Genomic DNA, 22866 nt, shown 5'->3' with positions numbered 1-22866 from the left:
ATGGTCTAATGTTCCAACTATAGTCACTCGTTACGTTACCAATTCAGAAATTTGCGCACTTCCATTATTTTGCCATTTTGCCATTCAAGGTCTGACATTTGTAGATGTGTGAGTAGATAACATGCTATAGACTCATTCCCTCCTAACCCTGTGTACGTCCAATATCCGAGTACGCGTTCAGGGCGAGCTGTCCACCCAGATGAGCATATAGGACATTGCCGCCCTGGATCTCCCCACGCCGGATCAAGTCGATCATTCCTGCAAAGCTCTTGCCCTCATACACCGGGTCCGTGATAAAGGCTTCCATGCGCGCAGCATATTCGATCGCGTCCCACGTCTGACGATCGGGAATACCATAGGTGCCCGCGTGGTATCGATCATCAAGAATGACATCGTCGTCAGTGATATCGTCGGCTGTCAATCCAATACGGGCAGCCGTGTTGCGAGCAATACGCAGGACCTGGGCACGAGTAGCCTCGACGGTAGCCGAGCCATCGATGCCGATGATCTTGCGCTTGGGGTCGGTCGGGTGCAACCGCTCCAGCAACTTGAAGCCAGCGATCATGCCGGCAAAGGTCGAGCCGGTGACGGCGCAGACGAGGACAGTGTCGAAAAAGTCACCCTGGGCCTGTTCCTGCTCGCGGACTTCAAATGCCCACCGAGCGAAGCCCAGTCCACCCAGCGGATGATCCGAGGCACCGGCCGGGATATAGTAGGGGCGTTGACCCTGGGCAGTGCACTCGTCAACAACGGCCTGGGCAGTTGTCTTGTGCTCAATGCCGAATCCGGATGGATCCAGACGAACATCAGCGCCCATTAGACGCGACAGCTGGATATTGCCGACGGTTTCATAGCCGGGATCGACCCAGTCCACCCAATGTTCTTGGACCAAGCGTGCTTGCAGGCCGGTGCGCGCAGCGACGGCAGCCACCTGGCGCGTGTGGTTGCTCTGGATGCCACCGATAGAGACGAGCGTGTCACAACCTTGAGCCTGGGCATCGGCAAGCAGGTATTCCAGCTTACGGGTTTTGTTGCCACCATAGGCATATGCGGAGTTTAGGTCATCGCGCTTGGCGTAGATGGTGACAGGTGAGTGCGGGCTGTTGCGTGCGAGATCGGCGCTGATGCGGGGGAGGGCGTGGATAGGCGAGGGGCCCAGCAGCAGCGAAGTGCGTGGGATGGAAGAGAAGGGCTCTGGGAGAGCGACGTCTTGGGCCATTGTTGGTTGGGGCTTGGGACTGAAACAGTAAGAAGACGGAGTAGATGTATCACGAGTATGGGTAAAGACCAAAAAGGTGCAGGTTCCAGTTATCAAAGACACAATTTCAATTGAATCCAACCTGACGTACTGGGCAGAGGGGTGGTTTTATACCCCTCATGGACATCGTCCGGAGACACACCTACACGACGATCACCTCATTGGGGTCTTTATCAATCGACTCCAAAACGGCTTTCCTCCCGACGCCCGAAATCGGACAGCTTATCGTTTCCACGAGAGTGGACGTGCGTGTCATTGCCCCGATAGCTGTGGTTGTCAGTGGAGACGGCAGATGCTCGATATCGGACCCGAGAGTAAGCGGAGTATGCGTGTACATAGATGCAGGAGTATGAGTCGCCTTAGATCCCCCTGACCACCCACGCTGCTCCACTGCTTGACCCCAAGGTACGGCGGGGTGAGGACCTTGCGTGTTCCCCGTAGCCCTACAAAGCCCGTCTGTCTCCCTCCAGACGAGAGACTATGGTCACTGGGAGTCTCACAGAAAACATCGAGTCATATTTCACATTCAAGTCTTTTTAATCTGTCACTAGGAGTCTCCATATCTATTTCATATCCACAACGCAGCGCACGCAGTCGCCCTGCTTCATCTGCTCGAAGGCGCTGTTGATTGCATCCAGCGGCTGGCGGTGGGTGATGAACTCATCCACCTTGAGCTCGCCATTCAGGTAGTCGTCCACCAGGCCCGGCAGTTGCGAGCGGCCCTTGATGCCACCGAACGCACATCCCTTCCACACACGACCCGTCACCAGTTGGAATGCTGTACAGAATGGTCAGATAAGAAAACCATCAAGGGGAAAAAAGGAGTTGAGATTCAGAGCAAAGTGACTTACGTCGAGTGGAGATTTCCTGGCCTGCGGCTGCGACACCAATGACGATACTCTCACCCCAGCCCTTGTGGCAGGCCTCGAGGGCCGCACGCATGACACCGACGTTGCCGGTGCAGTCGAAGGTGTAGTCGCAGCCACCGTCGGTCATCTCGATCAGGCGTTCCTGGATGCTCTGGCCAGAGAGCTTGGTGGGGTTGACAAAGTCAGTGGCACCGAACTTGCGAGCCCACGCCTCCTTGCCGTCGTTGACGTCGACAGCAATGATCTTGCCAGCCTTGTTCTTCACTGCACCCTGCATCACCGACAGTCCAACGCAACCCGCGCCGAACACGGCCACGTTGGAGCCCTCCTCTACACCGGCCGTGACTACGGCAGCTCCGTAGCCGGTGGTGATACCGCAGCCCAGCAGGCACGAGCGGTCGGTGGAGATCTTGGGGGTCACTGCCACAACTGAGATGTCGGCCACAACGGTGTACTGAGAGAAGGTCGAGGTGCCCATGAAGTGGAGGATGTCCTTGCCACGGGCCTTGAAGCGAGAGGTGCCGTCGGGCATCACACCCTTACCCTGGGTGGCACGGATCTTGCCACAGAGGTTGGTCTTGCCAGACTTGCAGAATTTACATTCACGGCATTCGGGGGTGCTAGACTCGTCAGCCAGGTGCTGGGTGGAGCTTGCGATAAGGCATACATACTAGAGAGCGACAACATAGTCGCCAGGCTTGACCGAGGTCACACCCTCACCGACCGATTCAACGACACCGGCACCCTCATGTCCCAGGACGATCGGGAATGCGCCCTCCGGATCCTTACCCGAGAGAGTGTAGGCATCTGGTGGTGTCAATGTTTTCCATGTTCTCCGGTTTCCGGCGGGGCGAGGGGTTCGTGGGGCTTACCTGTGTGGCAGACACCAGTGTGGTGAATCTGAATGCGCACCTCATGCGCCTTGGGAGGGGCAACCTCGACATCCTCAATTGACAGGGGCTCAGCAGCACCCCAGGCAATAGCAGCCTGGAAAGAATCTTTAGTCAGAGGAAACTCGCCGGATACCGACGTCATGCGGGGCAGTTGGATCGTACCTTGCAAGTGATAGTCTAAGGCATGAGTTAGCGGGCTGGCGAAGTCGCAAAATAGACGCCAAGGATGATTTACCTGTCCAACTGTGCTGGCCATTTTGTATGAAGTCTTGGGATCACCGGGGTTCCTTGAGCGCTGTGAGCAGCTTGGGGGGTAGGGGATGAAAACGGAAGGAGTTTCAACTCACGAGATAGAGATGACAGAGATGGAAATCAAATGAGCGAAAGAAGGGTTTTTGAAGGGAAAATTGGGAGTGGAGCCTCTCGGAGACGTAATGAGGGGGATGGGGGGGGGGGGACGATGAGGAGTGAGGGGAGTTGCTTGAAGGCTCTTGGGTATTTCCGTGTGTCTCTGGCGACCCCCCCCCCCACTTTGCGATATCACCGGTGCCGGCCCCGATTTGCACGTTGTGATCCACCTGCTTTATCTTCGAATGCACCGAACAGGTAATCTTTTCCGGGGTTGGGCTTGTTCAAGATATATCCAGGACAGTCGCCTTGGCATGAAATATTCAATACTGTACCACTCTACTATTTCTATACAGATTCTATACATACATGCTGAGACCTATCCATGGATATTGCCCAGACCAGAGGAATGAGAAGGATTTTTTATATATAGACAAAACAATCAGGATCGTCTTGTCCAATTCTCTATTTTACACGGAGAAGAGCGGATCCGGTCTGCCTCCTCGCCAATGGACCCAGGATCACAGTGACCGCACCCAAGTCGCCAGGCTATACCCTGACTGAAAGTAGGCCCAATATGTTGTGGTCCTGGAAAGTATCCTCCACACAATATCCTCGCACGGAATTTACCGACCGGGTCCCTGGGCACCCTGCATCATGGCGGCATTCTGTTCCTGGAAGCGCTCATTCAATCGCGCGGAGCCCTTGAGGTGCTTGTCGACACAGCGCAGGACACAGCTCTCTTCACGGTTGATGAGAGACTTGGTGGTGAAGTCATTGACACAGTCATCGAAGCATCGCTGGACCATCTTGGAGTACATCTGTAGGAAACGGCGAAATCAGACCGGGTGTTTGGGAGAAGGGGACGCAACCGAGGGATCCCGACGGCTGTCATGAACAGTCGAGAGGAATCACAGAGAACAGTTCAGTAGGTTGGACATACAGTCATGAATTCCTTCATTTGCTTCCGCTCCATGCGAGAAGCGAACTCGCGCTGCTCCGAGGCATTGAGTCTGCACGGGGATTAGCATGAAATTTCAACAGAAACAAAACATCCAGCAGATGCCAGATTCATTGCAAAGACTAACCCATCCATGATATAAGAGGTAAAAATGAAGGAAGAAACGAATCAAATCGTCAAGAACTGGAGGATGGCAGGATTGGTTGAGACCAGAAAACACACCTGTGAAGCTCGACCCAGCTGTTTCTCGGCGCATCAAAGTATCTCCGAGCCCCCGAGGTCTATGTCATGTGGTGTCAGGTGATACCAGATAGTCACCTGACCTACCCGATTGCGTCCGGAGAGGCCTGGGGTTGCACCGTCATCAGTCTGGTCGTTCTCGTTTCATCCTGATTCAAACATCTTCATGTTCGCTTTCCTTTTATTTTATTTTATTTTTTTTAATTTTCCATTCTCATGCTAATGAATTAATTGATTCTTTCTTCTAAGATACAAACATCCTATTCTCATGTTACCAACATTGGTTGTCCGTGGATCTGTCTCCTTATACTTGGCCCTGGTGCCTGAAGGCCAGAACTGTGGACACACGGGTGAGACAAGTTGGCCAAAATGGCCCCTTCAAAGGGTCCCGACACTTCAGTCATTCTGAGGGGTTGTAGTCTTCTGTAGTCTTCCGTCGTCTTTTTGTAGCAGTAAATAAGACCGAGTTTCATCACCCCCGTTTCATGAGAGAAGTCGCTTAGATCGAATCCTCACCTTCGAGGGGTCTCCTTCCACTTGGCTCGAGCCCCACCCTTTTTCCCAAGCTTCCCGGAACCCTTTCGCACCCCTTCATCCGCCCCTTTCTCTCAACTGTGGAAGCCCCTCGATCTGCCTTCTTAGCTTGTTGCGACTTTTGGGCTTTCTTCTCAGGGCGGTGACGGCCCCCTTCGACTTTCTCGTCGACACTTGCGCATCGATCTCACCGTCGCATCTCCTCGGGCTCACCATGGTCACCGGTAAATCGCAGCCTGGCGCCGAGCCAATCCAACCATTCCCTGCTACCTCTCCTGAACCCGCCGGCTCGAGCTCTCCACCCTCTAGGCGTGATCTCGCTTCGTGGTGGAGACAGTTCAAACGGAACACGAGGAAGGATGAACTCAAAGGTATGGCAGTCGTGTGGTGGGAACAAGACGAGCGACCGATGTGCATTCGGGATTTTCGGTGTTTCGAATGTCCACCGTTCCTGGTTCGCGGCGTCTCGCAACCACTTGACCCTCCTTCAGTCTGGGTTTGCTCTGCCGCGGAGCAGTCGGACATCTCAATCCCTCATCCTGTGTCGCGAAGCAAGTCCCGCTTCACATGAGATATCGCCTTCCTCTTGCTCCTTTCAGCTCTATTAGACCAGTCGGCTAATTTGCTCTCGCGACAGACACTCCTCGAGGCATCTTCAGTGTACCCCTCAATGTCAGCATCAAGTACGCCAACGTCGCCATTTCTTTGACCAATGACCACGGCGAGAGCTTCATTTATGGATACGTGCCGATTGTTGTCGCCAAGTGCGGTGTGTTCCTCAAGGAAAAAGGTTCGTCCTCATACTATTACTATTCCAGCAGCCTATCACTGACTGGCGGTATCAGCAACGGATGTCGAGGGCATCTTCCGTCTCAATGGGTCAGCCAAACGCATCAAGGATCTGCAAGAGATCTTTGATTCTCCCGAACGGTATGGAAAGGGGCTGGATTGGTCCGGTTATACTGTGCACGATGCGGCCAATGTCCTCCGTCGGTACTTGAACCAGCTGCCCGAGCCGATTGTCCCTTTGGAATCCTATGAGCGGTTTCGCGAGCCCTTGCGGATCTACCAGAAACAGGTCCAGGACAACCAGGAAACGACCGATGCAGAGAAATTTGACCACACTAAGGCGGTCGAAACCTACCAACGCCTGATCATTGAGTTGCCTCCGCTGAACAAGCAGCTACTTCTCTACATCCTTGATCTCCTCGCTGTATTCGCCTCCAAGTCCGATCAAAACCGCATGACCTCAGCCAATCTGTCCGCCATCTTTCAACCCGGATTACTCTCTCATCCCCAGCACGACATGTCCCCGGAGGAATACAAGTTGAGCCAGGATGTCTTGATCTTCTTGATCGAGAACCAGGATCATTTCCTTTTCGGGATGAGTGGCACCGCAGCAGACGAACAAACTATGAAGGAGGTTGAAGCCGGTGTGGCCTCGTGGCCGACCTCGCACTCCAATATCCGGCGCTCGGTCTCGAGCGCTAGCGGGAGCACCGAAGGCCCCCGCAAGCTGGACACGCTGCGCCGCAATGTCTCTGTGTCATCCCGCAACTCCCGCAACTCGAATACAGCCCCCAGCCCAGGAACTCCTACATCCATGTCTGGTGGTGTCCATCGAAGTAATACCTTACCATCGAAGATGGGCCCTGTCATCACCTCTGCTCGCTTTGCGCGATCAAATGAAACCGGCTCGGCCAATCCGTCCGGTCTCTCTGTTTCCCACCATAGCTCCCGGTCGGCGAGCCGAACTCCTTCAGTCCGTGAGGAGAGTGAGCAGCCAAACCCCAACCAACCGACGTCGGGGTCATCCACGCCAGGGAACTCATATGTTCACACATCAACCCACGGTCCTGTACCTATGGCGGCAGCTGGACGCATGAGTCTTAGCGAGACCCCTCGACCCCAGGAGAACCTGCAACCTCCAACCTCTCCACCCCCGCAGGTGGTGACACCGACCCGCGAACGCAAACTCTCCAGCTTGTTCGCCAAGTCTCCGCCTGCGGATGGGGAGCAAAAGGAAATCCGGCAACCAAATCGACTGAGGAAGAAACGTATTCCCGGAAGCGCCAGTGTGAGTGCACAAAGCTCATCCAATTCTCTACACAACCCAGTCTTGGAATCCAATCCAGACACGGGGTCGGAGTCCAAACAAGAGCGACGCTCGGTGGACGTCGCAGTGGGAGAGACCACCCCGCGTCCTAGCAACACCGCAACTCTGGGCGCTCGGGAGAACCCGTCGGACCTGAACCCGGCGCTAGGAGAATCCAGCTCGCAACCCAACACCGAACACTCCCTTCGACCACATCAATCCCGTACTCCGTCCATGAACTCCCGCTCCTCTTTCACCGATCAGTCGGATCTCGATCAGCCCGAGGACGGGACCCGTTCAGACCGCCGCGATAACCGCCGCAGTTGGCGGTTTCCGCGCTCCTCCAAGCGAAGTAGCGATCAGATTGGGCTAGGTGTCGCGTCCCCACCTCTACTGGCGACCAATCCAGGTGCAGAGCAGAGCAGCAGCTCGATCGGTAGCGGTCAGCATCAAACCGCGGACCCGTCCAGCCAACCCCTCAGCTTGGATGCTGGGGTTCAAGGCCAAAATGCCACTGCCTCCGACTCGGAGAAGAAAAGTCTGTTTGGAAAGTTCAAAGCCAAAGTCGCCTCGGTTCGTGACGGAGGGAAGGATGAACGAGAACGAACCAAGAGTCCAAACCGACCAGACACAGACCCCTCGGCCACCACCCAACCCTTGTCCCCTGTGAATGCAGAACAAGCCAACGGCAAGTCTCCTTCAATCGAAGTACCCCAAGAGCCTGCCAAAGAGGAGTCTGTCCGCTCCCCGGTTTCACCCCTTTCTGGATCTGGTCTTCCCCCTGCGATTCCCGAGGAACCGCACAGTCCAGAGGCACCCTCTGCCCCTGTTGCAGACTCACCCAAAGAGGATGCGCAAGCACCACCTAGCGAAAGTGTACCTACGTCTGAGCCGACCATATCTGACCCACCGAAGGAGACTGGGCCTTCGAGTTGAGTGCCTTTGGTCCCCTGTGTGTGTTTTCATACTCTGGGGTGGAGTCATCGGGTCTTCTTTCCGCGTTTCTTATTCTTCCTTTTGCCGACAGCATTGGTCCCCTCCTATCCCTTCTTTCCAACCCCCCATTCAATTGGGTGAGAACGATGACCCAGAGTATACCGATGGTGTCGAATGTGCATTCGGCGTTGACCGGCGCTTTCGCTCTATTTGTTTGTGGCTTCTTTTTATCGGAATTCCGTGGCATTCGTGTTTTTAGTTCTCTTGACGATTTTATTATTTTCTTTAGGATACACCCTGCTTGGTGGCAGCTAGCCCACTCCTGTGTGTGCCATGCATCCCTGCCCTCCCCCTTCCCCCTCCTCCCCCCTTTTACCCTCGAATCTTTGTTCATATTAGCCTATCCTCGAGCTCCCGTTGGTCATGTTGCCATGTGGTATGAATGTATGTACGTCCCTATGCGATCGCAGCCGGTCTGTTTTGATGTTTCCAGTCTGTAGCCTAGTTGGGCGCATTTGGGGTATCGAAAATGAAAATCCCTAGAATTGGATTGAAATATGCGACTTTGTCATTCTTGCTGCTGAGTAGTCATGTCAGCTAGTGGGTTGACGGGCCATAATCTGTCAGTAGAGTATCTTCAAATGCCGACCTGTTTATTCTCGTGGTTCATAGATGTCTGTCGCCTAGGAGTATCGGGCAAAAATATTTGATGCAAACAAGGCAAACATGTACCCTTCCCCGTCTTTATTTTCTTCGATTCCACCGAGAGCTCCCAGGAGACCAGGCAAATCCAATGAGTTCACAATGGCCTCTGAAACTGCCTCCCCTACTGTGAACTCCCCCTCCTCGACTCCGACACAGGCCCCCGTCGAGAAACCATCCACCCCACCGGTCAACATCCTCCCCTCGCCGACCGCGCGGATCTACTCTTTGGTGCACCCAGCCCTGCTGTTGACACTATGCACGCTCCGGTTTGAGGCATTGGTGGCAGATCCCATCCGGGAGCTTCTTGCAGATCTGCCCTGGTTAGCCTTTTTGCAAATCACCTACGTGTTGATCTGTCTTCCGCCGGCCGGAACAACCCCGACAGAGGCCAGTTTTCCGGCTCCGACTGATGGGGAAGATAAGAAGAAAACACCTCCCCGTTCTCCTTCGGGGCCTGGTGTGACTCTACGGCCTGGTAAACCCGGGCTTCGGCGAAAGCAACTTGCCGGAAAACATGATTTCGCTGGTGTCTGGGCCAAACTGATGGTACGTAAAGATCAGCATCCAATCCACCGCCAATCTTGGAGTCTCAATTGCTAACTCAATGGCTCAGCCCGCCTTCCTCTCGCTTTCGCTCACCTTTCTCCTGGCCACCCCGATTCTGGCCGTTCTCCTCGTCCTGTTCGGCGCCCCACTTACCACGCATAATCCCGAGACGGTTCTCTGCGCGGCCCACATAGCCCTGTTGTGTGCAACAGCGCTGGTGTATGTCCATGGTGTAGACGGTTATGTGTGGAAGGAGGTTTGGGGTATTTCCCGTCCTGCTGATGCGGTCTGGGGCAGTGCGCTTGGGACGGGGCTGGGAGCATGGTTTGGTGCTATTCCTATCCCGCTGGACTGGTGAGTTGTTAACATGCTATTGTGCCCAGAACATGGCGGGCAAGGAATTTCGCTAACTTGGATAAACAGGGACCGGCCGTGGCAGGCGTTCCCAATTACAATTCTGGTTGGGGCGTACATTGGGTATGCAGTAGGATCCTTGCTCTCTCGCACTCCACTGCTCTATGGGAAGCGAATCCAGTTCACGCCGGTGGAGGACGAGGAGGGAGAAAAGAAGACCAACTAATGAGGGTCTATCTTGCCTTAGTGTTATCCCAATTGTATCATGCGGAGAGTGAATATCCAACTTACTATAATATATCTTCCATGATCTGTACACAGTAGATAAAAAATAGCGTGAGAGAATCACCTATCGATACTAGACCACTATTGCCTGTTCTGCATTGACTGGCGAGGGTGTTAATCGTGAGTAACGCGCTCTCTCTTTTCTCTATCTTTTCCCTTGCTTAGAGGACACTTAAGTCAAACGTGTGTAATCTATGTGGTTTATTCTTATTTCTATCCCGGGGTGCGGGGGCTATTCGCCAAATCACCGACTTTATATATTGATTGATGTCTCCACATGATACCCTGGTGCTTCGTATGTTTCTATAAAAGTCTCTCCTTGATCAATGAGTATATACCCAAATTTTCCCTCAGAGAAGTTTATTGCTTGCCATACTACCTTGTCGATAAGATCCTCGCCTCGAAATGCAAGCTGAACTAAAACTCCCGACGGCGAGTACACTCGGAAGATGCCGAAGGGGTAATCAGGCTCGTTGCATTCTGTATCATCTGCACGACGCTGAGGATATCCTGTAGGGTTGTGACTTTTATTGGCCTTCTCCATCCCAAGGCCGTGGGAAGGCGTTCGTTTTCTATGATCGAAGATAAGCAGAGGTTAAATACTATTTATTCTATTCTGGTTACTTAACTCGCCAAAGAAGTATTCCACCAAGGACCGGTTGGCTGTTCCCGTTTTGATGTCTCCAAACGCAATAACTGGCGCGGCAACCTCCCCCAGACTAAATTGTTCAGTCTTTGGGGAAAAGCGATATGATGGATTGTATGCTTTGGAGTTGGTCTGGCGGGCGATTTTGCTGTTTGCCAGCATCTCAGCCGTGAGGATAGGTCCAGTCCAGTATGCCCGGGTTTCGTTGAAAATTGTCCCGCTGAAGACGTGGCTGTTTCCAAAGAATGCGTCTGAACAACTACTAAAGTTTAGCAATATGAAACAATATACAAGGTCATCTCCAAGTTTAGGATAGTCTCACCTCAGGCTAGCATCATGTTCCAAGATGTTATGCCGATTTAGGTTGTCCCTAGGTCATCAAATGTTAGTAAAGCAGCATAGCATATGATATCTAAGCATTACAATCCCGGGGGAACAGGGAAAAGGATAAGTGAATCCTCACAGAGTAAAACCAGTGGCGTTCTGCTCTGGGCTAGCAATAACGCCCATATTGAACATGAGACTTGCGAGAGACTCATTGAAGTTTAGTGCTGCACCAAGAGCACGTACCAACGCCCTCAAGCGGGTTCAAGCGATGGGCGAGTATCAAGGCGAACAAGATCCTCAATATAATCGATATCATTTTCTGGTTCGCCCTCTGCATCATCACCATCATGGGTCCATCTGGTGCTCATAGTATGAGCAGCCGTGCGCTGGGTGGTATCATCGCTACCTTGTCGTTTTTTCTCTGGTTAGTGACCCCACTGAAACTAAACAAGTATTCCTTTTAAATGTATAACTCAGTAAGAATTGTTGGATTCGTCGCCTTTATCTGCATTCGGGAATCTAAAGAACCACGGGTAGCTCATTCGCCGATTTAAACATCTCGTTTGGACTGATTAATCTTGATAGAGTTAGGCCTAGAGGGTGGGAAATAGTGATTACATTAGGGCATTGAATTGGTCGAATTGATGCTAAATTTGCGAGCGAGACAGTTGAAGAGTGATGAAATGGGGATATTTATGTCTTCACTTCTCATCGTCTTTCTCGTAAAGTGGCCAATGACACTCAAAGCTTGCTAAAGTCTTTGAAGCTGCCATGCCTTCCAGACCCTTTGCTAAACCTCGCCGCACCTGCAATGGCCTCTGCCTCGATGACCTTGCTCCCAGTGTCGAATTCATTAGACATTGCATCGGAGAAGGAAGATGCATCAAATGCGCTGTAGTAACACGAGCGACGATCTGTTTTCAGACAGAGTTCAGGGAACGCGATGAGCTGGTTTGTAATTTTGAGGGCTTCTTGGAGTGACTCGCCCTTGGGGACAACGCGGTTGGCGAGTCCCATCCCGAGAGCCTCTTGGGCTCCCCCTGGCCGACCTGTGAGAATCATGTCCAGAGCGCGCCCAAGACCAATGATGGCCTGGAGTCGGACCATTCCCCCATCGATCAATGGCACACCCCAGCGGCGATAGAAAACACCGAAAACTGCGTCTTCTTCCACGACGCGCAGATCCGCAAGAAGACTGAGCTCCAGGCCACCCGCCACTGCGCACCCGGCAACGGCGGAAATAACGGGTTCTGGACAATAAGCCGTGAGGGACCCATCGGTCCCAAATTGCGTCCAGTTACTGGCTGTAGATTGTCACTTGTGACATTGTCGCGTTTCTGGGACACGCTATGGAGGTCCGCGCCAGCACAGAAGGTGTTGCCTGCGCCGGTAAGAACACACACTTTTTGTGTCGCATCGGCTTCGAAGGACACGATAGCCTCATAAAGTTCTTTGGCAGTGGCGGCGTCGACAGCATTTTTTTTTCGCTGAGGCTGGTTGATTGTGATGACTGTGATCTCACGGTGAGAGGTGTCAGTCACCAAGCTTGGGACTGTCATGGTTGAGTGAAGTGGAACAACGATGCCTCGGCTGAACCCCACACTCGACACCACCGCGATCGGCCATGTCGTCCGCGTGTATCATCTGTCACAAGCGAAAGGTATAGATATTTCCCCGGGCAATGCAATAGGTGGATCCTGACATGCTTAGGTGCGCTGTGACCTGGCGATCCACGACCCCTGCACCAACTGCACCAAGTCCAATGTCGACTGCCAGTATGCCAACTCACAAAATCGTTCAAGTACCAAAACTAAATGACCCCAATAGGCCATACACAAGAAAGCGCAAGAGGTTTACCAACAGTCTCTCGCCGGGTCGCCATGCGGCACGCGCCCCCTTGAGCCAGACTCCTCAACCGAGTGTGTCTGCCGAACCTTCGAGTGAGGGCCGAATAGCACCGCAACGTTTTTCGGCAGGTTCTCATAGAGACAATCCACCTCTTAGCGAGTCTATCTCAGTCCCTGATGATGAGGGTGAGTCGGCGATCAAAGAAGAGAGTTACCGCGGTCGCAGCGAATATCTGGGCGGGAGCGTCCCCTTTGATGAGAACATGGTGAAACCTGGTCGCGAGACCACCTATACCAGCCCCAAAACATCTCAGGCAGATTTGCAGATGCTGCGAGAGCAAGGTGCATTTGAGGTGCCACCAATCGCAGTACAGAGAGCATTGATGGACAGCTTTACAAAGCACTGTGCTCCGTGGACACCTGTTGTTGACCCGAAATGGCTGCATGAAAGCGCGCCATCTATGCTGTTACTACAAGCAATCTTCCTCGCCGGAAGTCGAGTTTCCAAATCGCATTTGGATTACGGATCCAGTGAGGTGTTTTATCGACGAGCAAAGCTTTTGTTCTTCTTCGGTGGGGGCAACAACTCGCTCATTTCCATTGTGGCCGCCTGCCTCCTGCACTGGTACAATCCCGTTGGGCCCGAGGATGTTTCTACCGACACCAGTGGATTTTGGATCCGCACTGCCGGAGCCATGGCTTTTCAGATTGGGCTGCACAAGGAACCGCCACCCAACTCTCGAGACCGAGGCCTTCGTCGGCGGCTATGGTGGTCACTGGTGGTAAGAAACATCAATTTATGGTCAGTTTCATTGGCTCATGTGCTACAATTTAGATCCGGGATAATATCATCTCAGTTGGGGTAGGGCGACCTCGAACCATTAATCTCCGAGATAGCGACGTGCTCCCGCCATCACTGGACGATTTTCCAGTCAAGGATTTCAAAGCCCAGTTGTTCTTGGCATACTGTACAATATCTCGTCTCTTGGGCGACACGGTCGAGTGCCATTTACGCAGAGAGATATCTCTGCAGCGTCGAGTCAATCTTGAAAATGCTGTCTACCGATGGACCAAACAGGTGGTTCCAAAACTACAATCGTCTGCCACGATCCAGGAAGACGCCGTGACTTGCCACTTCGAAGTTCAACAATTGCTAGTCATGTACTTTGTGGTCATCACCATTATACACCGTTCTCCCACGCCAAACAGTGTCCCTCCGGCGTCATCATTGGTGGCATCCTCGTTCATGGCCGGAATCTACGAAGAATTCCTTCTCCGTGACGAACTCCGGTACCTTGGGCCGGTCTTTGCATTCTACCCTCTGTGTGCCGGGTTATCATTACTTTCTAGTTGGCGCTATAGACATCTACAGAGTACTGCAGAGCACGAGCTGACGGTCATGAAGCTCTCCCTCCAGAAGTTGTCCGAGAGATGGCTTTCGGCAGTGGGGCCCCTGCGGGCTTTAAACAAATTGACCGAGGAGGTCCGACAACAAGGCCCTTTTGAGGGCCCTTCCCCGACACTAGACTATGACGCTGCCTCCTTCTTTGAGGGCTTTGATACAAAATTGTGCAAGCAATGGCGATTGGTTGGACAGTCGGAGCGTGGGAATGACTCCACGGGGATCAATCCTACTTCCACGTTGCCTGACATCCAAGATCCTAATAATGGGATTCGACCCTTGGAAGCCCGACTTGGTGATGCACTGGACAGCTACGATTACACGGCTCTTGATGCCGACATATACCCGTTCAGTAACGACTGGGAGGGGGCCGGTTTTGACTGGAGCGGTTCCTGGCTCCTCAACTTGTAAATAATTTCACTTGCACTCCATACTAAAACTCAAGTATTTAGCCGGTAGATAGCACCCCGAGCTAGACAAGAAAAAGAAAAAAAAATTCCAAATGTACAAATCAAGTCACAACCAGCATTTTCATAGTTTTGCCCCAGTACTCTGCAATGAACGATGGCCAGAGGCTCGGTTGGCTGGTAGATCAATGCCCCAAGCAATCCTGCAATCCCATTGTAGACACTCCTCCTCATTAGAGGCCGTGTCATCACCATTTTTGAAGGTGACAATGTCACGGAATACCGTGTCTCCCACACCACTCTCACCACTCAGAACCCAGCGGCGTGCAATCTCACTATTCACAGGATCCCGATCTCGCTCGGCATCGAGAGCCAAAAGCATTCCCGACAAGATCCAAGATAGAGTAAAAATATAGCGCCGAGCATCAGCCAGCATGACCGCTGGATTCTGACTCCTGCTGGCAAATCGGGCACGCAAAGCTGACCAGATGGCGAGCAAAGCATCGCGTAGACATGCAGTTTGGATCAAGCCCAAAGTGCGCTCCAGCCATGCAGCAAAGACGTCGAAGTGATCCTTCTTCAGAAGGAAGCGGACCACTTCGCTAGCAAGGACATTAGTGGTTCCCTCCCAGATCGAGTTGACCGCGGTGTTTCGCAAAATGCGGGAGATGTTGAACTCGGGCTCGTCGGCCTCATCCATATAACCCACACCACCCATCGACTCTTGGCATTCCTGAATCCCAGCAATAGCCGTTTTGCTAATCACTGCTTTTGCGGTGGCAGTCAAAGTACGGAACACGACGTCGGCCTCTTGTCCAGGCCGAGGCAGATGCGTATTCGGTGAAGATTGGGATGCCTTGTTCTCCACCAGCCCCATCACTGCAATGGTAAAGAATGCAAGGTTCATCCCGCCGCGGTGTTTGACTTCCAAGTCTGCCAACAGACGCAAATGCATCGGAATCAGCCACAACGGCTCACCAACAGTGGATCTAGCCTTTGCGAAGCTCTTCGCGATGCTGAGTGCGCGCCGCCAGCCAGAAAGAGAGCCAATAAAAGTGTGAATGCGGGTGAGGTTGAGAAGAGGTGCAATAGTGACAATGCCCTGGTCTACGCCTCCTACCAGGTGCGCCCTCATATCCTTGAGATTCAGTTCGGCAGTCGGCAGTTCCTTCGTACCGAGTTTGTTTTTCAGCCGGTGAATTCGAACGCCATTTGAGACCTCCCGGGGCATGCCATCGTCCCCGATGACTGTTTTCCGCAGTGGTGCAAGGAATGTGCTGAGCTTGCCGGATGGTGTTTTCGCTAGCAACAAGGCCACGTTTGCATCGGTGGCCGAAGAGAAGAACTTGAACCCATTGATCAGGTAGTCCCCATTTGCAAGCGGGTCAATATTTTCAGAATTGGGCTGTGGCGAGTACGCGGCCCAGGTCTCAGTGTTTTGCACATCACTGCCACCAGCTCTCTCGGTCATCCATTGACCCGAGGTCCAGTGGTCATCTTTCTCTGAGATGAGCCGTTCGAACACGGTATGGAAAGGATGTGCGGGGGGAAGCCTAGAGAGCTTCAAGGACAAAATAAACGCAGCCCCATCAGTCATACTAATGGGGCACGAGTATAGCCCAGACGAAGGGGAGTAGAGGTAGTTTCTGGAATTGTAGAGCATGAGTGCCTTGCATCAGCCGGGATCTTAAGGTGCTATTCTTACAATGCATATTGGACTGTCCTCCTCTGCAATCCGAAGGCGGGATCATATCCCGCGGAAACAATCCTAGAATGATCATGTTAGACTGAAATATTTCCAAGTCCATCCTATAGTTCTCACCTGTGCTTTGCGCCCCATTTTCCCAGTTGCTTCCAGCCCTCGCTGGTAATCAGACGGTCATAGTCATACCGCCTCCCCCAAACATTGTAGCTCTTGACATAAGGCTGATAACGCTCTGCGTCCGCACTCCATTCACGCACTCGCTCAGACACGGCTTCGGCGCCGAGCTGGGTCAGATGCGGCTCTACAGAGTGCAGTATGTCAGATGGAAGATACCCTTGACATAATTAGTTTATTAGTTTTTACCTGTAACATTCTCCAAGCAACTCACATGCCAATGCCCGTTGCAGACTCTTGTCGGATGTATAGGTGTTTTCCAGCGGACCCGGCTGGGTGATGGATCCGCTATCGGCTGTTGCAGGCTTAGGTGGTAAGGGCGACATGAGGCAATGCTGCAGTGTTTGTAGAGAGCAGAATCAAACAAGAGCAACACACTAACGTTGAATGTTGATATTCCGGGGAATGCGGGGGCTGTCAAAGCTTGTGGCAATGGACCTCGGTGTTCGGTCCACGGGGTGGAGATCCATCGCCGCGAAAACACCGAAAATGGCCATTTGTCTGTTGTAAGAACATCTTGGAAATGAAGAAATGACCGAAGGGGCATAAATGAATAGCGTTTGGGATTTTCTTTTGGGTTTTCTCTCGAAATCAACAAACTCCATCCTCTCCCATCCATTCACATGTCATGCAGCGTGTTATACCCAGTTTCAATCAGACTACGCGAGCCCCGGGCATCCGAGCAAATATGCCAGTAAAAGAGCCCTCCAAGCTTCGACGATGTCACAAATTGGGCTTTCTGTTGTACTGTCGCCGGCGTGTCGTAGGTCACAAACCCGCCATCGCCACCGGTGCAATATGCCGCACCGAGCTTTTTGTCGTGATGCTCTTTGGTTCCTGGTCGCGGGAGATCGCGATAATCAAAGACACCATCTTCTCCACCAGTCCCCGTGTACCGCTGGCCGGGACCTTTGCTGCCCAGGAATGAACGGCCGTAAACCGGAACGCCGAGAATGAGCTTCCGTGGTGACACTCCCTGCGATAAGACATAGCTGACAGACGATTCGCAGGAGATACCTGAGCCGTAGAGCTTGGCTTGGTGACCAGTCTGGGATTCCCACGACCCGGAGAAGTCATACGCCATGAGATTCATCAGGTCTAGATACCTCTGCGCGGCACCAAGGTCAATATTCCGCAATGCCCATTGACCGGCAGGAAGGCATGTCGCCAGGACGTATCGTGGAGAAGGCAGCCCCTCGCGCAGGCCCGCCAGCAAACGAATGTAGCCCTGGCCTTGCTGGGGATCGGTGGGATGCTCCCAGTCCACTGCATTCATCATCATCATCATCATCAGTAGTTAGTCTCAATTCACACCAAGTCTTTAGGCCTGGTCAAAAGAGCCACCCACCATCGATTCCATCGAGACCAAACTGATCAACCAGTGCTCGGGCAGTCCGCACGAAGTTTTCCAGGCGAGAGCGACTCTGGGAGACATGGGCAAAGTTTTCGCTGCCCTTTCCACCTCCACCAACGGAGAGGATGACCTTCATTTCCGAGTACTGCTGCTTCAATTGAACAAAGGCCCGCAAACAACCCTCGGTCCCATCCACAGGCATCTGGGTGTCGGCCCATTCATCACTCAGCTACAAGATCATATTAGCTACGAACCCCCCAGGGCTTGTTTCCAGGGAATTCCCCATCCACTTACATAGACAGTGCCATCATCTTTGACCCTACAAAAGTCCGACATTAGCGTGATTCGTCATCGACTATCATGATTCGATGTCGATGATTGGCTGTTATTTACCAAGCAAATGCATAGAAGACATGGGAGATGAATCCTAGTCGCAAGGAAGAAGGAGGCTGTTTCCGGTAGATCCTCCAGTTGGGGTAGTAGACTGCATTGGTGTAGATGGGCACTTCATCCGAGCCACCCTGGGGCTGCGAGGCAGCGGGGTTGCGATCCTTTCGGCGGAAGAGTGCACTGGCAGCAGAGAACATAGACATGACTTGGAAACAAAGTCAACAACAAAGGGATAGAATTAAACAACAAAGGGGTTAGATATAGAAAAGAAAAGAAAAGAATAAAAGAGAGAAGATGAAAGGAAGCTGTGTTGTGTGTGTTGCCTGTTTGGGAAGATGTCACGTGCATCTTTTCGTCGTGCATTTTCCTTCTCTTTTTTTTTTCGTTGCTTTTTCTCGCTTCTTTTTCTCTGATTATATGTTTTGTTTCTGATTGGATATACAGAGCTGCAGGAAATCTGACTCGTTTGTTTGACCCCCTACGGATGGAGCAGATGCGCAGTGACTTCACAGCATCGAAACCCCATCCAACTTAGCGCGAACGGTTCAGGGTCAGATGGACTCGTGGCGGGGGCGCGGCGGCCATTCCGCACCCACACGAGATGAATGATCTCCACATCATATCGATTCTGCTCCTAAGCACGCTGTGTCCTCGAGACGCGGCAGTTCGATGGTCAATTCCCTATCCTTTCAGTCCAAGACCCAGGACACTTGGTTTGTCCACGGATGATGCACAGTGAGACCTGACTGGGGTATGCAGGAAGCAACCCCGGTCAGGTGGCAAGAACCTGGGGCATGTAGATCATCGTGCGTACTGCACTCCGTGTCTGAGGGTCCACGCATTTCTAGCTCTCTCTGCCAGATGGCCGGAAAATAGGCCTGCAGCTACGGGTTGACTCCAGCGGATGCTGATCCTGTGTTGATTTCCCAGACAAGCCTCAGGTGAAATATCCATCGATGTTTATGGTGGAGCCGAAGACCAGGCCAGACCACAGTCAATCATGCAACTTGGAGATTTTGTGGTCAGTTTTGCTTTTTCATCGCTCAGATCGCGTGGAGGGGGGGATGGTGGGATATCTTTGATTAGCCCTGGAGGTGAGGCTGCGCACTCCCAGGGGCAATACAGGGATTATTTTGATTACTCTCTTTTCTCCCCCCACACTCATTTATGGAATTTATTTTCCAGTCCCCGATACTGACGCGCCCACCGGAATGCTGTTTTAGATAGTAACAGTCTACGCTTTGCGATATCCTTTCGTATAGGATTTTAGTCTATTGCCTAATAAACCAACCTCAGGGACTATAGATCAAAGCTGTATCACGTAAAGCATGTTTTCAATCTAGTAGTTGACTAGGGAGAAAAGAATATTTTGGTGCTTATCCTCAAGGACCCAACTGCCAGAATAATGATCGCATCCTCGGAGTCTTTCAACGGTCTTTGGGCTACACTAGCCATGCGTTGATGTGTTGCACAGCCAAATCATTTAATCAATATACTGCGTAAGAAAAAGATATCCCCCCCTTGATATTCAAGGAATAGAAACAAGGAATTTATAAGGCCAAGAGAGATGTATAAGATACGAGATCCAGTCTTGTTCTTGTGAGTCCTACTACCATAGCTAAATCATCTTTTAAATCCGGGCACCTCATGACTGATTAAATATATTCTTGGTGACACATTCCTTTTCTCGGAAACCCCGGCTTTAAATATCGGGGGAATACGTATAAGAAGTGTGAAAGACGAGCAAAGTCGCCCCAGGCAACAGAGGGGGCCAAAACTGACTCGGCGGGGAAGAAGCGCCAACAACCACAAACAATAATTGATTCTGGGAAATAAGAACAGCCTTGTAGTGTCCTAGGAAATCCAGGTCATCTCACCAACATGTCGAGAGGATTGATTTTCATCACCGGTGCCACTGGCTTTGTGGGGAGTGCCACAGCCATCGAGGCGCTCAAGGCCGGATATCGGTTACGAATCTGCGTTCGAAAGGCTTCAGACACGCTTCAGATCCTACTTGCAGAATATGGTGATCAACTGGAGTTTGTAACTGTTCCTGACTTCACTGCCGAGGGTGCGTTCGATGGCCAGCTCGACGGAGTTGACTATGTGCTCCATATCGCATCACCTTTCCCCCAGGGCATGAACAAGACCTTCTACTTTCCTCCAGCGGTGCAAGGAACCCTTGCTGTGTTGAAAGAGGCAGCCAAGGTGCTCAGTGTTAAGAAAGTGGTCGTCACATCATCCCTGGCAGCTCTGATTCCAGTCAAGGGAATCCCCGAGGGCGGAGTGATCAGAGGTAAGGTTCTTTTGACTTTCCCCCTGACCAATGCTTTGGTGTTGACATTTGTGTCCAGAGGACAATGACTGGGACTTTTCTGTGGATGAAGAGGCAGATTTCACCGATCCCAACAACCCCGACAGAGGCCCGATGAAACTGTACCATGCATCGAAGCTTCTTGCCAACGCCGCAACATGGGACTTCTGGCAGACCTCCAAGCCACATTACTCACTGGTGGTGATCCATCCAGCATCAGTGCATGGATACAATCCAGTGCAAACGTCTGCCGAGGGAATCAAAACATCAACCAACAACTTCTTATGGAAGCCGATTATGGAAGGGGCCCCGGCCACTTTGCTAATCGCGGTCCATATTCAGGATGTGGCCGAAGCACATGTCAAGGCATTGGATCCGAAGATCGCAGATGGCTCGAAGTATTTGCTGGGTGGGAAGGTGGCCAGTTGGAAAGATGTGGCTCACATTGTGGGCAAAGAATATCCACAGGCTGGAGCTAAAATCACACAGGACGTGCAAAACATAAGCATACCCTTCAACACCTCTAAGGCAGAAACTGAGTTGGGGATGCAATGGCGGCCATTGGAAGAGATGGTGAGGGAGGTGATGGATCAGCAGCTGGAGTTTCTGGGTTGAGCGGTCTGATTTGGGATTAGCCAAAAGAGATCAGCTCAGTATAAATGAATTCGAGATAGCAATCGAAATATGTCGAAAGGACAATCTCGACAGCTCTAACTTATATGGTTCCGTAAGATAGCTTATATACTTGGTTATATCTATAACCGATGTGTGTTTGATAGATATCGCCAGCCGAAATGTACTTCTTAATTCTGAACCATCTCTAAAATTCTACGATTTCTAAGAAGTATCTCTCCTTCTATCCGATTCTAATATAGATGTTATAAATAACAATTTAAACACGACCTAATTCGGGATTAGCCTTCTAGGAAAAGTTATATATAACGTCGCGACCAGCAATAAATATAAAACCGATCTCTCTAAAAATAGCTTTCCCACCAACGGTCCAGCTTATTAGCCAGAGAGGAAGTCTCTGCTAAGTATATAGACTATCTAGCTTGGTTGGATTATTGAAGGCTGCTAGGACGAAGAATTTCGCAACGCCCACAGTCTACTACGAGCTTTGAATTCCGTTGATCTACGCTTCTTATCTCCTTCCCTTGTAAACGACACGAGATCTAATTTTGCATCTGCGGAATATTAAGCGCCTCCACTTCCACCAAGGCTTGAATTATCGGTACGTATCTTGGAAACCTATCACGAGCAAGGGCGTTCCGCCTACAAGGCGCCCGTACTACGGGAAGGTCATGGTGACTAGTATTCTCGGTCAAGCGGAAGATATTTCATTCGATAAATCTGTCAAGACTGTGAGGACATAATGGTCACATCAGGAAATGACACCGAAGGTCCGCTTAGCAGATCCGACGATGTCCCATGCGCAAAATACACCAGTGCGGCAGTTACATACGAAGCAACCACACGCTTAGCCCGCAGGCCGCCTCTTGTCCCAGTCTTGGCCTGCACGACTTTTCTAACCTCTTCGGATATACTCAGTGCGTCGAGAAGCACGGGAAAGTCAGAAAAGGCATAGTGTTTAGACTGCGCGAGCTCGAGCTCCAGTTTCCATCCTCGCGATTTTGGACCAAAACTTCTTCCAGGTAGCATCGGTTGCCTGGGTATAGTTCGTGTGGCCGAAAAGTAAGAATGGTTTCGACAGTCCTATGTTCACGACGGAGCCCCATAGTGCACCGTCTAGATTGATGCCCCCGACAAACCGATCGTCGACTAATATTGTCTGTGCTGCTGTTGAACCTAAGCCGAATAGTGATACTCGGTCGAGAGATAGTAGATTCGAATTTCCTTTTGACAAAGGGAATATTCCTTTGACCGCGTTCTCGTCCTGTATTTGATCGAGAACAAAGGACATGTCTTTGACTCGAACGTTCTGCGCCAAAAGGAATTCTGTATTGGTAGTGATGTTTGTTCCAAGAACAGTGCGATCATCGGGATATTCGACGATGTCAGCATCATATGGGTGATCGACAGAGACCACGGCGAACCCGTTACTCGCAATGTCTTGGAGTAGCACTGTGTACATTAATCTCGAGACTCCCGCTGCCGGGGAGAAAAGTACCACCGAGTATTCTTCATGACTCGCAGACAATGGCTGTTGTTTAATATGAGTCTTCAGACGAAAAGACTCGAAAGCTTTTGGGACCAGTCCAAGAGCCTGGAAAGTTTCATCCTCGAATTTGGCCGTTGCATTTGGGAAGTAAGAG

General features: G+C 51.7%; 12 protein-coding genes across 12 annotated transcripts; 4 read left to right on the top strand and 8 right to left on the bottom strand.

Moving 5' to 3' along the window:
• Window positions 1-142: 142 nt before the first annotated feature.
• NUU61_001248 (putative 1-aminocyclopropane-1-carboxylate deaminase) lies at window positions 143-1219 on the bottom strand (the record flags this gene model as incomplete). The annotated part of the gene is made up of 1 exon (XM_056651830.1): window positions 143-1219. One exon carries the CDS (start codon window positions 1217-1219, stop codon window positions 143-145), a length of 1077 nt encoding a protein of 358 aa, XP_056516680.1.
• Window positions 1220-1821: 602 nt separating this feature from the next.
• NUU61_001247 (bifunctional alcohol dehydrogenase/S-(hydroxymethyl)glutathione dehydrogenase) lies at window positions 1822-3276 on the bottom strand (the record flags this gene model as incomplete). The annotated part of the gene is made up of 6 exons (XM_056651829.1): window positions 1822-2036; window positions 2110-2747; window positions 2799-2934; window positions 3000-3114; window positions 3183-3197; window positions 3256-3276. 6 exons carry the CDS (start codon window positions 3274-3276, stop codon window positions 1822-1824), a joined length of 1140 nt encoding a protein of 379 aa, XP_056516679.1.
• A 718-nt stretch (window positions 3277-3994) lies between these two features.
• On the bottom strand, window positions 3995-4464 carry tim9 (protein transporter TIM9; the record flags this gene model as incomplete). Its single annotated transcript, XM_056651828.1, has 3 exons — window positions 3995-4189; window positions 4312-4381; window positions 4457-4464. The coding sequence occupies 3 exons, from the start codon at window positions 4462-4464 to the stop codon at window positions 3995-3997; spliced, it is 273 nt and encodes a 90-aa protein (XP_056516678.1).
• An 853-nt stretch (window positions 4465-5317) lies between these two features.
• Window positions 5318-8134, top strand: NUU61_001245 (uncharacterized protein; the record flags this gene model as incomplete). The annotated part of the gene is made up of 3 exons (XM_056651827.1): window positions 5318-5474; window positions 5741-5893; window positions 5949-8134. The coding sequence occupies 3 exons, from the start codon at window positions 5318-5320 to the stop codon at window positions 8132-8134; spliced, it is 2496 nt and encodes an 831-aa protein (XP_056516677.1).
• An 804-nt stretch (window positions 8135-8938) lies between these two features.
• NUU61_001244 (PIG-F family protein) lies at window positions 8939-9965 on the top strand (the record flags this gene model as incomplete). The annotated part of the gene is made up of 3 exons (XM_056651826.1): window positions 8939-9385; window positions 9453-9739; window positions 9809-9965. The coding sequence occupies 3 exons, from the start codon at window positions 8939-8941 to the stop codon at window positions 9963-9965; spliced, it is 891 nt and encodes a 296-aa protein (XP_056516676.1).
• Window positions 9966-10277: 312 nt separating this feature from the next.
• NUU61_001243 (uncharacterized protein) lies at window positions 10278-11180 on the bottom strand (the record flags this gene model as incomplete). Its single annotated transcript, XM_056651825.1, has 3 exons — window positions 10278-10596; window positions 10681-10929; window positions 11134-11180. 3 exons carry the CDS (start codon window positions 11178-11180, stop codon window positions 10278-10280), a joined length of 615 nt encoding a protein of 204 aa, XP_056516675.1.
• Window positions 11181-11738: 558 nt separating this feature from the next.
• Window positions 11739-12556, bottom strand: NUU61_001242 (enoyl-CoA hydratase/isomerase family protein; the record flags this gene model as incomplete). Its single annotated transcript, XM_056651824.1, is given in 2 exon segments — window positions 11739-12301; window positions 12316-12556. 2 exon segments carry the CDS (start codon window positions 12554-12556, stop codon window positions 11739-11741), a joined length of 804 nt encoding a protein of 267 aa, XP_056516674.1.
• Window positions 12557-12621: 65 nt separating this feature from the next.
• Window positions 12622-14657, top strand: NUU61_001241 (transcription factor domain-containing protein; the record flags this gene model as incomplete). The annotated part of the gene is made up of 4 exons (XM_056651823.1): window positions 12622-12657; window positions 12708-12772; window positions 12825-13626; window positions 13680-14657. The coding sequence occupies 4 exons, from the start codon at window positions 12622-12624 to the stop codon at window positions 14655-14657; spliced, it is 1881 nt and encodes a 626-aa protein (XP_056516673.1).
• A 120-nt stretch (window positions 14658-14777) lies between these two features.
• NUU61_001240 (putative acyl-CoA dehydrogenase) lies at window positions 14778-16858 on the bottom strand (the record flags this gene model as incomplete). Its single annotated transcript, XM_056651822.1, has 4 exons — window positions 14778-16299; window positions 16359-16421; window positions 16476-16692; window positions 16747-16858. The coding sequence occupies 4 exons, from the start codon at window positions 16856-16858 to the stop codon at window positions 14778-14780; spliced, it is 1914 nt and encodes a 637-aa protein (XP_056516672.1).
• Window positions 16859-17151: 293 nt separating this feature from the next.
• NUU61_001239 (glycoside hydrolase family 18 protein) lies at window positions 17152-18479 on the bottom strand (the record flags this gene model as incomplete). Its single annotated transcript, XM_056651821.1, has 4 exons — window positions 17152-17798; window positions 17881-18115; window positions 18181-18205; window positions 18280-18479. The coding sequence occupies 4 exons, from the start codon at window positions 18477-18479 to the stop codon at window positions 17152-17154; spliced, it is 1107 nt and encodes a 368-aa protein (XP_056516671.1).
• Window positions 18480-20157: 1678 nt separating this feature from the next.
• NUU61_001238 (ketoreductase sphI) lies at window positions 20158-21205 on the top strand (the record flags this gene model as incomplete). The annotated part of the gene is made up of 2 exons (XM_056651820.1): window positions 20158-20572; window positions 20631-21205. 2 exons carry the CDS (start codon window positions 20158-20160, stop codon window positions 21203-21205), a joined length of 990 nt encoding a protein of 329 aa, XP_056516670.1.
• A 976-nt stretch (window positions 21206-22181) lies between these two features.
• NUU61_001237 (PAF acetylhydrolase family protein) lies at window positions 22182-22685 on the bottom strand (the record flags this gene model as incomplete). The annotated part of the gene is made up of 1 exon (XM_056651819.1): window positions 22182-22685. One exon carries the CDS (start codon window positions 22683-22685, stop codon window positions 22182-22184), a length of 504 nt encoding a protein of 167 aa, XP_056516669.1.
• Window positions 22686-22866: the final 181 nt, after the last annotated feature.

Source organism: Penicillium alfredii (genome assembly GCF_028826965.1).
Source record: "Penicillium alfredii strain IBT 34128 chromosome Unknown utg000001l_segment0_segment0, whole genome shotgun sequence".
NCBI classification, from domain to species: domain Eukaryota; kingdom Fungi; phylum Ascomycota; class Eurotiomycetes; order Eurotiales; family Aspergillaceae; genus Penicillium; species Penicillium alfredii.
Note: the sequence above shows the minus strand (reverse complement) of the source record. Positions and strands in the feature narration are given on the sequence as shown.